The sequence below is a fragment of the Cyanistes caeruleus genome, chromosome 25 (assembly GCF_971803275.1).
Source record: "Cyanistes caeruleus chromosome 25, bCyaCae1.hap1.1, whole genome shotgun sequence".
Taxonomy (NCBI): Eukaryota; Metazoa; Chordata; class Aves; order Passeriformes; family Paridae; genus Cyanistes; species Cyanistes caeruleus.
In genome coordinates, this window is record NC_141725.1 from 6412737 (window position 1) to 6428633 (window position 15897).

Here is a 15897-nt window from a genome sequence, read left to right on the forward strand (position 1 = left end):
AAATAGCCAAAACAGTTGGTAAAGCATGTTAAAAGTGCAGGCTTCAGAAGAGCAGCTCTATCATCCAAGTCAACCAACATCATGAAGCAAAATCAATTCCCCTGGTTTTATAACAACACCGGGAAAAAGAGACAGCAAAGAAGAGGGCTGCCAGTCTGTGGTGCTCTTCAGCAGCTTTCTGGACAGAATTATCGCAACCAACCAGAATGTTCTTTTATGTCTATTCATGCCGGGTTTATTTACCGCTCTTGGTAAAACAAAACCAGAGTTGATTTCTGACCAGCCATGAGATTTAGGATATTTCTTCATTAGAGCTTTTTAATTCATTATAGTGAGTTCAGAACATTAGTGTGGGGCATCCACTGCTCCTACCATTTTTATATATCAAAAGAATTGATAAAACCTGTTTTGGACTACAGTAGTTTAAGAATCAGAGCCCCTCCCTGTCTTGAAGGTACAGGTAACAATAAGTACAGTGATCTTGCAAAGATCTCCAGAAAATCTTCTAAAGATCTCAAGGCACTTTGCAAAGTGAGGCTCCACTTGTTTTCCTTACTCATGCATATTTTAAACTCCCTTTTCAGTTTCAACGGTTTGCATGGGTGTAATTAAAAACAGACTGGGGCCTTACATATTCTGCATACCAACAAGTTACGTGAGTCCAATTTCTGAAAAAAAGATTATACGAGTATTATGATGCAGTTGTGGAGTCACTCAAAAAAAAAAAAAAAATACTACAACAAATCTTGAAGGATTTACTTTGTAATTTTAAGTGGGTGTTCACAAATGAAAGCAAGCTTTTTGTCCATCAACAATGTCCAGAAAGGAATCAGCCTTTCTCCAAACCTACTGAAGAACCATGGTCTTAATTTGTGGGTTTAAGTTACTGGCACCCTTTATAAATATATATATATATATATATATATATATATGTCATCTAGACTTTAAATGATATTGAAAAAGTAGAAATAGCATGATAAACCTTCAAAGCTGAAATAAAAAAGAACCTGTGTTTTAACTTAGTGTTGAGTATTTATACAGCCGGCACCGTTTAGTCCGGCATGTTTGAATGAGTGCGAGTCTGTGGTTGCAGTTGTGTATAAAAATACTGTAGCCTGCTCCTGCTTTAGGAACTAAACTTCAGTTCCCAATAGCTCCCTCTGTAATTCTCTTTCCAAATAAAAGGACGAACTATTCCTGGCTCATAACGGTGTATTTCTGTGGCTTCTTGAACTATAATGAAGGCAGTCTGGAATGTTAAAAATTACATACTTAATGCCAGTTCTGAACCCACAGTAATTTAGGCTTTAAATGTTTTGAAGTTTACATTTTGAGTCTGTTATTGTACAACTTTTTAATTAAAATGTTGCTGTAGTCCAGATCACTAATGCTCTTGCTCAAAGATCCATTAACATCTATCTTAAAACCACTATGTTTCAAGGGAACTTGATAATTTTGGTATCAAGGGCTAAGGCCATCTGCTTGGAAAATGATTTGGTTTTTATTTGGCTCCTTCTAATTGTAGAAATTCAAAGACATCTTTGATATCCACTGGATTGCAACAATGGAAACATCAGTTCTCTTTCTGTAAATGCTTCAGATCTGTCTCTGCTGCAGACTTAATCTTGATGCAGTTCAAGAAATAATCTGCCAAGCTTCGCCAAGGAATCAGGTTTGGATTTTCCTGCAGAGGCAATACGTACCATAGATGCACGTTATCATCTCTATGTTTTCCCATTGGAATGCTGCTAAATAAATCACAAAAACATTACATGCTCACTTTTAGATGTCCTCATAACCCAGTAACAGCTCTTCTTAAGATTAATAGCTCCATGGACTCCTCTTGTTATCATCTGTACCAGAGAGTTTGTAGACATTTATGTGTGAAATATATCTTCACATTTATATCCTGTGTACAATGAAGTGAGACTTAAACCTGACCTTCACTCAAACTAAAATTCCTCTCACACCCTGTGTAAACAGTGGGAATTAATTCTGATGTCAGTGAAAGATACAAAACCTGAAAGATAGCACCACAAGGCTGGAGTTTCAGTGAGGCTTGGGGTGGGTTTTCTTTTGGGCAGGTAGGGAGGTCCCTTCGAAAAACAATGTAGAAGCTGGCCGAGGTTTTGAAGGAAATGCCCTCAAGGATTTCTCTGCAAGGGGCCCAAAACATATTGACTGGCTATGGGAATAACTCAGCAGGACAGCAATGGCTTTGTGAAAATTCTTCATATTGAGGGGGAAGTCAGAGCTTTCCAGATGTTTCTTGTGCCAAATAACTCAAAAATCTATTTACATTTAGTCCAGGTTTAGTTAATTTTGGTATTGAGGGCTAAGGTCATCTGCTTATAAAACTGTCCGGTTTTTATTTGGCTCCTTCTGATTGTAATTCCTGAACAAAAGAAAATCATAGAGCTATTATCGTATTTGCATTTACTAATCATTGTACAATAATAACAATTTCCAGTGTACTATCCATGGGATTCTTGCACAACTGAGAATGTTGCCTAAATGCTCAGAGAGACAGCTCTGGGCTGCTCTAAGGTAGGAAGGGAAAAAAATCCTTTCCTATTTGCCACTGAGCCAAAAGGTACATTGAAAAATATAGTGGGCTTTACTAGTCTCTGTCTGTGCTGCCTCTGAAGGCTTCAGACCTTGACTTTTACCATCCCACACCTCGATATTATGTACTAAGAGAAGCAAACCCCCTCTGACATGACAATTGGCATGAGCTGTCTTCATAGCAACCACACGCTTTCACACCCAGTGCATCTCTTGCTGTGACATGGAATTCTGCATTGTACCTGATTTTTGGCTATGAATTTAGGTTTTCAGGTGTAAGCAAAATGAGGTGTTATTATTTCCACCTAATCAAGGCTAAACCAGTTTCACTTTCTTTGAAGCTTTTTATCTCCTTACAACTGGATTTGAATCTCTGACTTCACCACCACAACCCCAGAGCCATAACCACAAGGCCACATGGTTCCAGAGCTGTTTTTGGAGGTGGTAGTGATGTGAGTTATTTTAGAAGCTGCTAGCTATAAATTTCAGTTATATTTGAAGGAGGGTAAGTGAGCTTTGAAAGTCTTTGGTGAGTCTGTCCTTCAGTGACTAGTAGGCAATTACTGAGGCTGCTGGCAAGAGTGGGAATGGAAGGGTCGTCCTGCAGCTTCTACCAGAAACCACTGAGTACAAACAAACAGCAATTGTGAACGATAGTTAAACTAATTGTCCTTGTTGGTATTACTGTCCCAAGATGGGCTGTGACGCAGAAAGTCAATCTGCACAAAGTCAGGTTTTCATTATAGTGAGTTCCAAATAGCATCAAAACAAGTAGTTTTTAGACCTCCGCACTGTGGATGATAAACCACCCAACCACCTTGATTCTTTTTTAAAAAGGTTTCACCCTGACCCTTCAGTTCATGAGGCTTTTTTGCACTACTGGCTTCCTGCTTGAAAATAAATGTGAATTTGTTCCATAAAGCACAAGGGCAAGTGCTGGGAGCTATGACTGGAACCATTCTACACTTGCAAAATAAAGATCACTTGCCAAAATGATATGTGGGATTTAAAAGCCTCACATACCAAGATCCATTCAAAAGAGAGCAGCTTTGGTGCAGCCAAAACCCCATTGTTGGGTATGATGTGAGATAAAAAAGCCCCAAAAAGCAACTACTGAACTGGACAACGAGTTACTAAAAGCTAAAAAATGTGGAATTCAATTCTTTCTCATGTAGTAACTGTTTACACTTTTCTGTTCTCGCAAGAGAAATTTTCAACTGCACAAGTTAGCCACATCTGAGTGAAATGTAGATAAAACAGGGAGTAAAGTGATTTCAGAGTAAGCGTCATCGTAGAGCTGGTGGCTGAGAGATGGTGGTAGTCACGTGTTCAGGATGATGCTTGATACACTCAGCTCCCTGTTCAGTATTTCCTTGTCTCTGGTTTAGCAAAGCACAGCTGTTTGAACAGTGTAGCTGAGACACTTCCTCACCATACAGACGAGCTTTCCCATTGGAGGTGTTCTCACACAACAGCCAAGCTCCAAAGGAAAGGCTGAGGGCAAAAACATTACTGTCATACAAACCCCACAGAGATGGTCAACTCAACAACAGCATAATAGGCATAATTTAGTGGTTCAGGGCACATCTAAGGGAGTGAAGACAGCCCTTTAAGGAGAAAATAGAAAAGAATTCCTTGGATCTGTAGAGCTGCAATAGTATTAGCTACAGTTGCCTTTAGCTGGGTAAGAACTGGCTTTATCAACCCAGGGAGAGGTGAATTCTCCATCACTTTCTCCTTCAAGTATGGAACCTTACCATTTCTGAGCCTAAATGCTCAAGCTGGGGATGATTAAAATTGGGAGGAGAGAAGAAAAGCACCTTACTGCCCAGAAAATGGGCAAGTCAGGGAAATCCTCCTGCTCCAGTGAACTTGCTACCACCAGCCACAGTGAGACAAACATTGGGACTACAAAGGACATGGAGAAGTTACTGATGGCTCCTGTTTGTGCCTAGGGCAATAAATAACCTTTAAGGTGATGCTGATGCAGAAAAGGATGTGAAATACTGGAAATACTCTGGGAAAATCAGTAAATCCCACCAGTTGAATAATCTGCATTTATCATCTATGATTCTAGGTAATTTTTACTCACAGATATAAGAAGCATTAGCATGAAGATTTCTTAGGATGCTGTACAATCACAACACAGGAATAAAACAGCATTCTCAGCTATGAAGATCACATGTATTTTGATACTTGAAAGGATTTTGGAAGTAGGAGTCAATTTGGAATGGAAGTGAAAGCTTTGCAAGAAAAAATTCAATACAATTTACGTTACATGTAAAACGCATGTGTGAAGTCGGTGATTAAGTGCAGCTGACCTCTCCTGTTGTCTCTCAAGAAATCAGAACTCAGTCGTGTCTGTTACAACTATTGTTTAATAGTTGGGGGAATGGCGGCATTTAGAGACTTGTGTTGAGGGTTGGACAGAGGTCTTTCAGTGAAGAACTCACAACAGCCATTTTGTCTTGGTTTCCAGGAAGAAAAGGTTGCTCCTGGAGCCTAAGAAAACTGTCACAAAATTCTCGAAGGAAAAAAGAAAACATAAAAATCCAAACAAACAAAGAAAACATTTCACAAGAACCCATCTTTGGAAAAATATAAAAATATTTTTCTACCCAGAGAAATAACTATAAATAATGTTTGAACTATTAAAAGAGTGAACGCAGAAAAAGGCTATTTACATAGGAGTGTTTTGTGCTGTTTCAGTCTAATTTGTCACTGATGTAGGAGCCTCATACGTTAGCTGGAGGAAATCCAGAGTTTTCAAAGCTTTTCTGTCAGGGCTTGAAAAGTTGCCAGTTTTTTTAATGGAGCCAAGCAGTCTCAGACCTGTTGTTCTCAAAGATTTTGTGAGCCAGGGCTGAATGTTAGCAGGAAACAGAGCCAAGTGGGCTTCCTGAGCGTCTGAGAGAGGAAACACTGTAATAAGCATGGAGGCTGTGGTTAAAAATAACTCCGGTATATAAAGGCTGCAAAGGATCCCCTCTCACTCACTCGCTGCTGCCTCTTGGCTGCTGCTTCCCGCTGACTCCATGTGAATGAGATGCTTTGCCATCCCCTCGGAGCAGGTGGTTTTTAAGCAGAAGAGGACAGAAAACAGCCTGTGGAGAAGCTGAGCACAAGGCAGCTCTTACTGAGTTTCCAGCAAGCAGGATCCAGGTTTTATTTCAAGAGCATTGTCAGGCTGAGTTGAGCCACAGCCACAGACACAGAGCATTTCAGTGTCTAACTTTAGGATGAAGTAAAAGTTATGTTGAAAAAAATAACTCAGTTTTCTGTGATATGAAACCTGAAAAGGGGAACAAGGCAAATCATGCAAGGTCTTGAGCAATAGGTGAAAGGGCCTCCTAAAATTGTTACCATCAGGCTCAGTGTGGCTTGTACCACTTCTGCTACAGAAGGTTTAGTCCCACCCTGTGCCCCCCTTGCCCAGCTGGAGGAGATGCATGTGGCAACCACAATCTGGAGGACTAGCCACCTACCATCAATCAGAGCTCTGCAGTCCCCCTGCCTTGGTTTCTCACCCTGCTTCTCCTTACCAAATTCATTTGACATGGGATTAGGCCCATCTCTTTTCTCTCAAAGCAGTGATTTTCCTTGCAAATGTGGGATGAAACCCATGCTGGTTATTTGGTAAATTAAGGCACCCTTTTCCCTTCTGTAACCTGACACTAATAGCCCCATGCAGTCCATGCTGAACACTTCTTTGTAGCTCACATTATGCTGTAATTGGCAAAACACATTCTTCCCAGGCTTGTGTTTTTATTACAAACATTTATTTGGAGCTTTATGTGGCAAATGAAAAGAGAATTTCACAACTCATTCTACAAAGTTGCATTGTATCAGGCTGTCCCTTGAAAAAGCATTTTATTGCTCAAGAATAGCTGTAACGTTCAAGGGATTTCAACAGCGTTGTTCTCTTCAGCTACAATTGCTAGATATACTACAGCGCCAAATATTAATAATTTTGATCAGTATTAACCCTGACAACTGGCACTTATTCCACCCTCAGCAGTAAGTGTTACATTCCTCACAGGCATCAGCTGAAAAATTTGGGGTAAAAGTTCAGGTGTGTGGAACAAAATAAGCTGAAGTTTTGTTTCTGAATAGAAAGCACTTTCTATGAAACACAAAGCACTGCTCCTAAGCTCAGACATAGCCAGGAATTTACATATATAAATATCCTAAAATGTAGGCATTAATAGCTCAAGAAAAAAATTAGCACAACAATGGACACGAGCATCTGGAAAAAAGTCTATCCAAAAATATCCCACTGAAGTTTCAAAGCTTAATCATAATTATATAACTAATTGTGATCATGGGAAAAAATTATATACCATATTGAATATTTCAGTGATCTAAGTCTGCAAGGACTTGAGAGGCGAGGAAGAGATGAAATCAGCTGCTCTATACATGCAGCCTGTCCTGCAGAGGTGCCTGTCTTCCTCTCATTGGCCAAGTCATACCTCTGATTCACACTTCCATGTATTCAGTTAGGGAAAGTAATTCCAGGCAGCCAGCAATACCAATTAATAGCGTCATGGTTAATGAAATGCTTGCTCCAGTATTTCCCATTACTTTACTGCAGGACATATGACTAAGAAATCATACAGGTTCTGTACAAAGAAAGTAATTCATAAAGGAGAACTAAACCCCACATGTTCCTCACGTTAAACAAGGCTTTGCAACCTACACCCTACATGAACTCCTACTTTGTATATTTGGTGAATTAAGCTCCACTTTTCAGATCCAAACCCATAACCATGTTTTAGCTGCCAGCAAGGGAAACAACCCCTAAGCCTTCCTTACTCCTAAGTAATTCTCTTCTTGTGGCTGATTTTAAGCTTTGTCCAGTCTTCTTTCCCTCTTCCCCAGTTAAAACATGTAAACTTCAAAGTTGCAAAAAAACTGCTAAGAAGGGCACCTGCATCTGTGTTCAGACTGTGACATAACTCACAAATTGAAAAGAGAAATAAAAGCAGCTGATTAGGGCTTTGAAGTTCTCTCAAACAGATTTCTCCTCCTGCATTTATTAAACCCCAAACACAATTCTCATTTCTAAACCCAGTCAACTTGGCACATCTGACAACACGTTCTGTCCTAAGTGGACATGACAGGTAAGACATCATTTCCATTTTCCTCCTGTCATCTCCAGCCAGTTATACAAATTGTCTATTAAAAACACATGCCAGGAACGACACAATCAGTATGAACACTCAAAGATTAAGATTCCTGTATTCCAGAATTCAATGAGTTTAATCTTCTTAGGTTTCTGATGTTGTTTAAATATTTATATAACAATATATATTATTATTATAGTATATATATTATTTTATATATATATTATAAATCTATGTAATAACAAATATTTGTTAACCATAAGAGCAGTATTTTCTGGATGAAACCACATAGGTACTTCTGCCCTATGCTACTGCCCCAATTGCCCATTTCTTCACTAAATATTTGGTTCTGTAATCTAAAGCATTTGGCAGCAACTGAAAACTACTTGCCATGATAAGTGACTGACATTTCAAGCAGTTTTGCTAATATGATTCAACACGCTTGACAAGTTTTGGAAACTGTGGTATCATTTCACAGTTCTGTAAAAAAAAGATTTTTTAAACATATTTTTATTTGACAGCTGAAAGGGACATCTGCAGTACAATATATGGGCATTCAGCACACACGTCAGTAAAACACAGAAACACAGCTACATATCTAATCAAAGCTGATCATTAAAAAAGTGGCATACGTTATTTAGGTTTGAAGAGTCCCCAGATGAAAAATTACAAAAAATCATTTACAGCTGAACACTATCATTCTTCACACAGCAAATTCAAGTAGCAATACATAATTACCTCAATTATATTCACAAAATAGCTGAATTTTTGCATGATTTATTCAACCATGAACATATTTTCTTGCATATTTCTGAGAAAGTTTTATTTATATAGTTTGACTTGCTTATTTTATTGGAATTTAAGCTGGTTTCCCTCTGAATTGATGGGAGTCTGCCTTGCTAAAGCAGGTTGGAAGCATCAGAGCTTGACTTTTGCTAAGTTAATAAGGCTTCCACTAAAACCAATTAAGATTGCCATCACAAGGAATGGAAGGGATAGAACTGCCAATAATCACGTTGAAAAAGCAGAAGTAAAATAAAAAATATTTCTGTTCTCTCTTTGGGAAAAGGCCAGATGCTGCATTGAGATCAGACAATAATGATGTTGAAATACTTTCCATTACAGTAACTAAGGAGGATGTTAAAACAACTGCTACTCATCTCAAATAGTATTGAATTGCCAGGTCTGGGTAATTTAGAAGTGAGTGTTTCAAAAAGACCAACTAAGGACATATCCAGATGGCTAATGTTTATTATCAATTCATTTCAGAGCAGTGGGGAAGCCCCAGGTGACCTGGAGAATGTTAGTATTATGTCAATATTGCAACAGGGTAAACAGAATGAGCCAGATATGCCTGTCAGTGTTACATAAACCTGGGCAGAGACAGGGAGGACTTGAGACAGAAAAAGAATTCTAAATAAAGATGGTTTGGTTAATGACATTTGTGATGGTGTTTTAAATAAGTACATGCCTTGGTGCAGTGTGATTTTCACAGTAAGAAATAAGCACTTGACAAATTAACATGGCGTACACATGCAAATTGGTCCAGCCACAGGCTGATATATCTGGAAATGGAATTTAGATTTTAATCAAGCAGGTTTATTGGTTCTCGATCTTTTTTATCATTACCATTCAATGTTCTTAACAATAACCTGGAAGAAAACAAAAGTTGTTTCTGATAAAGTCCTAGATGACAAGGATCAAAGAAGTGCAACATAATTTGAAGAACATATCATTGTTAAAGGATTATTTTAACTATCCAGGCAGACACAAACCCCACTCTTGGCAATACAGAGAAACTGAAGGCCACAGTTCTAGGAACAGAACATGCAAGCAGTCCTGCTTTTTGGCATGGACAAAAAACAGGTTCTTATGTAAGCCAACAGGGAATTATTCAAAAAAACTGGGACACCAAAATTGCACTGCTCTCAGACATCTTGTTTCACGGTATCTTTTTCCAGCCTCTACTTTCCATCTGTGCAACCCTAAACTGGCTGGATTTCTCCCAGTGGTTCCAATTCTCTCTTCATGCTTCCTAGCTCTGCCACCAGCATTTTCATCAGGTCTCCCAGGGCTTTGTTCTACCTTCCACTCTTCCCATATATCCCATATGCTCTGCTTTCAACACTGTCATAAATTCAACCTTCTCAAAAAGCCTGGGAGCAAACACTGAGTGCAGAGTGTGTACATGATGGTGCTGGCCTGGACTGGGGAGGGAAGGGACCTTAAACCTCATTCAGTCACAGCTCCTGCCTTAGGCAGGGACACCTTTCTCTAGACCAGGTTGCTCCAAGTCCTGTCCAGCCAGGGATCCAGGGGCAGCCACAGCTTCTCTGGGCACCTGTGCCAGGGGCTCAACACCCTCCCAGGGAAAAGTTTCTTGCCACTATCCCATCTATCTCTGCCCTCCCGCAGTGGGAAGCCATGACATAGAGCTGGGGGAGAGGAGGTCTTTGCCAAGCAACTACTCAGCAGAAGACCATGACATACAGCACAAGTCAAATCCTGAAAGAGAAGTGACTCATATTTGTCTGCTACTCCACGTTTCCAGTGCTCAGACCTCAAGGAAGACTTTTAAAATATGCAGATAGCTCAGAGGAGAATCACTAAGAAGAAAAGTATTAAAAGAAAATATGTTTTCCTAAAAACTTAACGAGTCCCTTCAACTTCAACTGATCAAAGAGATGGTTCACCTTCATCTGTCTGTCAGTCCCTGCATGGGAATCAGCTCCAGTCATGAAAGGTCTGGTCAAAAAAGCCTCCTTTCTCCAATTAATTCATGATGTTACTTTATTCAGACAAAAGACCTACAGGATTAAATCATTCTCCCCAAATTAAGATGTGAGTCTCTGACACATACCTGTATATTTCATTTTATGTGGTTGTTTACATCATTTTATCAACTTCCTTGACAGCAGATTCTAAAACGTGCTAACTCAGAACTTGCAGTTTAAAATAGAAAAAAAAAAATATATAAAAATTGTATAGTCAACAGAACTGTGACAATCTGAGACTCAAGCGAGGAAATCCTCTGTCTCATTTCAGTATGAAGGGGTTGGTCAGTGTAACCTGTACTGTGTATGCTAAGAGGTATCCTTTTTGGGTCGTTCACCCTGCTATTACTATTATTACTAGTTTGCTCTTCAATCAGGACTTTCTGAGAACAATCCATAAGAAAGGAGCTTTTTGTTTGCTTGCGTTCCATAATGACTCAGAGCTGGGGCAGACAGGTGACGTGGGTATTGTACCAACCCATCCAGCTGCACGCTTCAGTGGGCACAGCCCAGCACAGCCCTAGCTTGGATTCTTCTATTAACATGAAATATCTTGATTGCAATCCCTTAAAAAGTTTCTCCTTGATCTAAAAGCAACAAGAGACAGCAGCAGCAACACCTAGGAAAACGAACTTTGCCACATAAAAATGTCTGAGTCCGTGTTTACTTTGGCTGGAAAACAAATCACACATCATTTAGCTCTCCTCTACCCACAGATTAACAAATACTTTCTAATCTCACATTCTTCACATTTATACACTAGTGGCATCACTCCTGATCTATGCTAAGTGAGATCACTGCCAGGATCTTCCGTTTAGGTATTTAGAGTTGTGAGCAGCAGAAAGCCAGAAAATGTCAGCACAACTGTCACAGACCGAGTGGAAGGTCACGGCAAAGTTGTTCTCAATTCGCACAGAACCAGTGACTCACAAAGTAAATAAATTCTCACATTTGTCTCCCCAGGTTTAGTGCAGCTCTCAATTTTTAGCCTAACTGCTTTTCTTGAAAACAAAAAGAAACTGAAGGCAGAGAATTTATTATTTTGTGTGCTTGGCTTTCATCCTTGCTGCCCACTAAACATTTCCTTTACACAAAGAAAATGCAGAGTTTGGTGACAGAGCCATTGCAGTGCTATAAACAAAGTCTTTCCAGTGTCTACTGGAAGGCAGCATCAGATTGGAGCTTCTCGGTGAAACCTACACATCCAGTTGTATATCCTAGAAACAAAATATTTTGTTATAGCTGTTGCTGAAATCACAAGCACATAAACTGACACAGACATTCAGGGTGTGTTATCAAGGGAGCATTCACATTCATTCTGAATTCATCAGAGTGTATTTTCTTGGCTGACTCACAGCCCCATATATACATATCGTTCACTTACGGACGTTTTATTAGGGGAAAAGAGTTTACATTGAAAGATTACACAAGTGTGACATTACAGAGCCATGAGTCACACATCTTTGTGTACAGCGTTACCATGCATTCAGTGTATTGATTCTGCTCCAGACACAGAAGTTTGGCTGCTCCTTCTGGCCAACCTGTGAACTTTTAGAATGAAAACTATAGAAAGTCAAACAAGAGATATTCCTGATTTTAAAACACGTGTAGCTATAGAAAAGATCATTTACTCACCCTAGCAACTGAGTTTTCCCAAGGTGGCTAAACACAGCCACAAGCCTGGGATGGGCTCTGGTGAACAGGCTCGAAGTGCTTTGGAGAACCAGAGCCCATCAGGGGCATTGCTCCCTCCTCTCCTGGGGCATACCATGCATAAAAGTGAGAGCCGTTCTCCTGCACTCTCCTCATTTCCAGCTCACTTAGAAACCCCTTCAAAAGTGATTGCAAAGGAAATATGGAGGAGGAAAGGAGAAAGCACCACTCTTTGAACAGGCTCTCAAAGAATCAGTCTGTCCCTTGACAGATCATAGTTTTTCCCCCTCTTCAGATTTGCCACTTTTGCTCCTGGATTATGGCCAAGCAGCCATGATCCTCAGAAACAGGAGTCTGGAGCATGTCATCAGAAGTTATGGGAGAATTACTCCTTCAGACTCAGCATCTGAGCTGGAGGCCAAGGTAAGGGAGAAGAACAATCTTCCCTTCTGAAAAATCAAGCCCAGGACCATAAATTGACCCCCATCATCAGCTCAGCAGCTTATACATGGGAGCAAGGGCAAGTCTCTCTCCCTCACTGTGCTCCTGACACCTTCCAATCTTTTTCTGAGTCTGATTGCACCACATGCCCCAGGGATGAGGCTAGGTTGTGGGGCAGCTGCTCTGAGGTGTGGGCGGATCAAACCCCTAACTCATGGTGTCTTTCTTAGTGCCCCCAGGAGAAAGACCCCTCAGTGTTCCCCATCCCACAGCAAATCCCTCATAGTCCCTGTTGAAGCTTGTAGCTATCCGTGCCCCCTCATGTCACAGACGGTCCCTTGGAAGTCAGGGAGCCCTTGATGCCTTCCACTGCTGCAGCAGGTCTCTCACAGTGTATCTCAGCACAGGGTCCCTTCCTGTCCGGAAGGGTCCTGTAGGTGTTTCCAAGGCAGGGTTCCCTGTGGCCCCTCATCCCACAAGTTCCTCACAGACTCTTTTAGCACAGGACAGGGTCCCTCAGTGTCCCTGGACCAGGGACGTAGAGACCCCTTGGCGTTCCCCCACTTGGGGCAGAGACCCCTCAGTGTCCCGTCGCTGGCCGCTACACGATGTGGGCCCGCGACGGGACACCGAGGGGGTCTCTGCCCCAAGTGGGGGAACGCCACCCGCGAGCCGCCCGTGAGCCCCGCGCCGAGGGGAGGGCGGCGAAGGGGGCCCGTCCCTGCTCTGCTCCGCTCCGCCCCGCTCGGGCTGGGACCGCCGCCGCCGCGTCCTTTTATACCGGGGCTAAATTTAGGCTGCGCCCGAGCCGCTGCCTCCCGCCCGCCCCGTCCGGGACGCGTTTCCTCCGCTCCTGCAATTGGCCTGAGGCCGCCCGCGCCCGCGTTATAAGGTGCGGAGGGCGGCCGGCCGCGCTCGTCCCGCACCATGGCGCTGAGCGACACCGCCCTGCCCTCCTTCGCCACCTTCGCCAGTCCCTGCCGCGAGAAAGCCCTGCACGAAGTGAGTGTCCCCCGCGCTCGGCACCGACGGCTCATCGCACCGGTGGGCGGCGGAGCAGCCGCCCCGCTGTTCACCCGGCCCGTCCCCCCCGTGCCCCAAGGCGAACGGCACCTCTAACCTTCTCCCTTTTCTCTCTCCCCAGAGGTGGAAGTGTGAGCAGGAGGCCAAGACCCCCGCCGACGCTTGGGGCGGCGTCTCCCCACGCAGAGAGGATGAGGATCTCAACAACGTGCTGGACTTTATCCTTTCCATGGGCAGCGATGGCTACGGCCAGGGCGCTGCCGCCGGCGACTATCCCCCTGCCCAAGGCGAAAGCGCAGGCTTTTACCAGACAAACCCGTCCCCGGGATGCTACAATGCCCTGGAGCAGGGCAGTCCCCCGCCTTACAACGCCGGCATTGTGCCGGAGATGATGCGTTCCGAGATGGACACCAACTACTGCCCTTCGGGCAGCGTCCACGGGCGGTTCTTTGTGACACCCACCTTCGGGGGCCCGCAGTTCGTTGAAAACATTAAGCCCGAACCCGACGTGGACAATTACGGACCGGTCCTGGGTCTGGTGCCCCAGGCTTGCCCGAAGATCAAGCAGGAGGGGAACGCGACCTGCATGATGGCCTACGAGCAGCCCCGGGTGGCCAGTTCCCCCCAGATCCCTGGGGCAGAGACGCCCCCGCTGAGCCCCGATGATCTCATGGTGAATGACTGCCACACACAGATGATGTGCCCCTCGTCCGTGTCCTACCAGCAAAGTTACCACCCGGCCTCCGGCTTCCACCACCCGCAGACCCACCTCCAGTACCAGAACACCTCCCAGTTTGGCCTTTTCGAGGACAGCCTGCCCTTACAGCCCTCGGCTCCTAGGGGCATGCTCACCCCTCCTTCCTCCCCTCTGGAGTTGCTGGACTCCAAACCAAAGCGAGGACGCCGGTCCTGGCCGAGGAAGAGGACAGCCACTCACACGTGCAGCTATGCTGGTTGTGGGAAGACCTACACCAAGAGCTCACACCTGAAGGCCCACCTCAGGACACACACAGGTGAATATTGTGGATGTCCTTTCATACGGAGATATGCTGTGTGCCCGTTGGGATAGCCCTGTGTAAAACAGTTTGCAGCCTGGGCTTTTACCTTGTAGTCTGTTAAATTCACTAAATTCATAGCTGAGCTATGGCAGGTGGTCAGGCCTGTAACATCTAGGTGTTTACCTAGGTAGTCAAAGCTTTTCTGGGGGCTTCTAAAGCCCTTTCTCTGGGATTTTCGCTGCAGGTATGGGTGGGTAAAGGAATTTCTAGTAATTTAGCTTAAAAGCACTTGAATCTTGCTGTGGAAGGGCTTGGTAGCAAATAAAGGGGTATGCTACAATAAAACTCGGCAGGTTGCCTGGTATATGATGCCATGCTGAGTCACGCTTTCTGATTTCCCCAAACAGGTGAAAAGCCCTACCACTGCAACTGGGAAGGCTGCGGTTGGAAGTTTGCACGCTCTGATGAGCTCACCCGTCACTATCGTAAGCACACAGGCCACCGGCCCTTCCAGTGCCACCTCTGCGACAGGGCGTTCTCCAGGTCAGACCACCTGGCTTTGCACATGAAGCGGCACATGTAGCCACGGGGACTCTGCCCTGCCAACAGTGGACCTTATTTAACTGCTCAGGTGCAGAAGCGTTTAAAATCCGTAGCTGGTACTACATAGGGAGGCACCGATCGACGCTCTAGGATGGACACTGAGGATCTGACACAAGGAGGCTTAGCCAGGCATCTCCTGCAGAGAATCTGCCGTGACTGAATCAGTGACCTCCCCGTCCCGGTCAGGAGAACAGGGGTTATTTATGCAGCTTCTGTGAAGGGTAAACTCCGTAAGACTCCATACAGATTGTATAAAAGAAGCTGTAAATATGTTTTTTCCCCCCAATTCTAACTGCTTGTTCCTAAGCTTTACAAGACAATGTTTGTATGGAAACTGCCTGAAGTTGACCCTAGAAGAGATGAAATGAATGTTACTGTAGCTAACGATGTTAGTTTAGATCTCAGTTGAAGGCATGGCTAAGAGAACACTCCTCTTGTTAGGCTGTTTGGTTCACAGGTGCAATAGTATTCTTGTTTGCCATGATCTACACTAGAAGTACAGGGCTTGATGTCTTGTAAGAAAATAACCTATTTACTGTAATTTTTTTATATATTGTAAATAATTTTATACAATGAGAAATATTATATATGTAAATAGAAGACAAATGGGTATTTTGCCTATTTCTGTTTTTATAAAAACATAATTTTTCAATGTTTGAAAACATTTCATCTTTTTAATAAAATAAGATTTTAATTGCTGTGATTTTTATTCTCCTT

The 15897-nt window shown here is 43.1% G+C and overlaps 1 protein-coding gene across 1 annotated transcript; it reads left to right on the top strand.

Moving 5' to 3' along the window:
* Nucleotides 1-13234: 13234 nt before the first annotated feature.
* Nucleotides 13235-15883, top strand: KLF2 (KLF transcription factor 2). Its single transcript, XM_023942909.2, has 3 exons — nucleotides 13235-13558; nucleotides 13701-14592; nucleotides 14985-15883. The coding sequence occupies exons 1-3, from the start codon at nucleotides 13484-13486 to the stop codon at nucleotides 15158-15160; spliced, it is 1143 nt and encodes a 380-aa protein (XP_023798677.1). The 5' UTR covers nucleotides 13235-13483; the 3' UTR covers nucleotides 15161-15883.
* The last annotated feature ends 14 nt before the right edge of the window (nucleotides 15884-15897 follow it).

Excerpts from the sequence above, each read along its gene's own strand:
- KLF2 (XM_023942909.2), top strand. The coding sequence starts at position 13,484 with ATGGCGCTGAGCGACACCGCCCTGCCCTCCTTCGCCACCTTCGCCAGT. Across the intron at positions 13,559-13,700 it reads GCGAGAAAGCCCTGCACGAA|AGGTGGAAGTGTGAGCAGGA; the intron begins GTGAGTGTCCCC and ends CTCTCTCCCCAG. Across the intron at positions 14,593-14,984 it reads CCACCTCAGGACACACACAG|GTGAAAAGCCCTACCACTGC; the intron begins GTGAATATTGTG and ends TTCCCCAAACAG.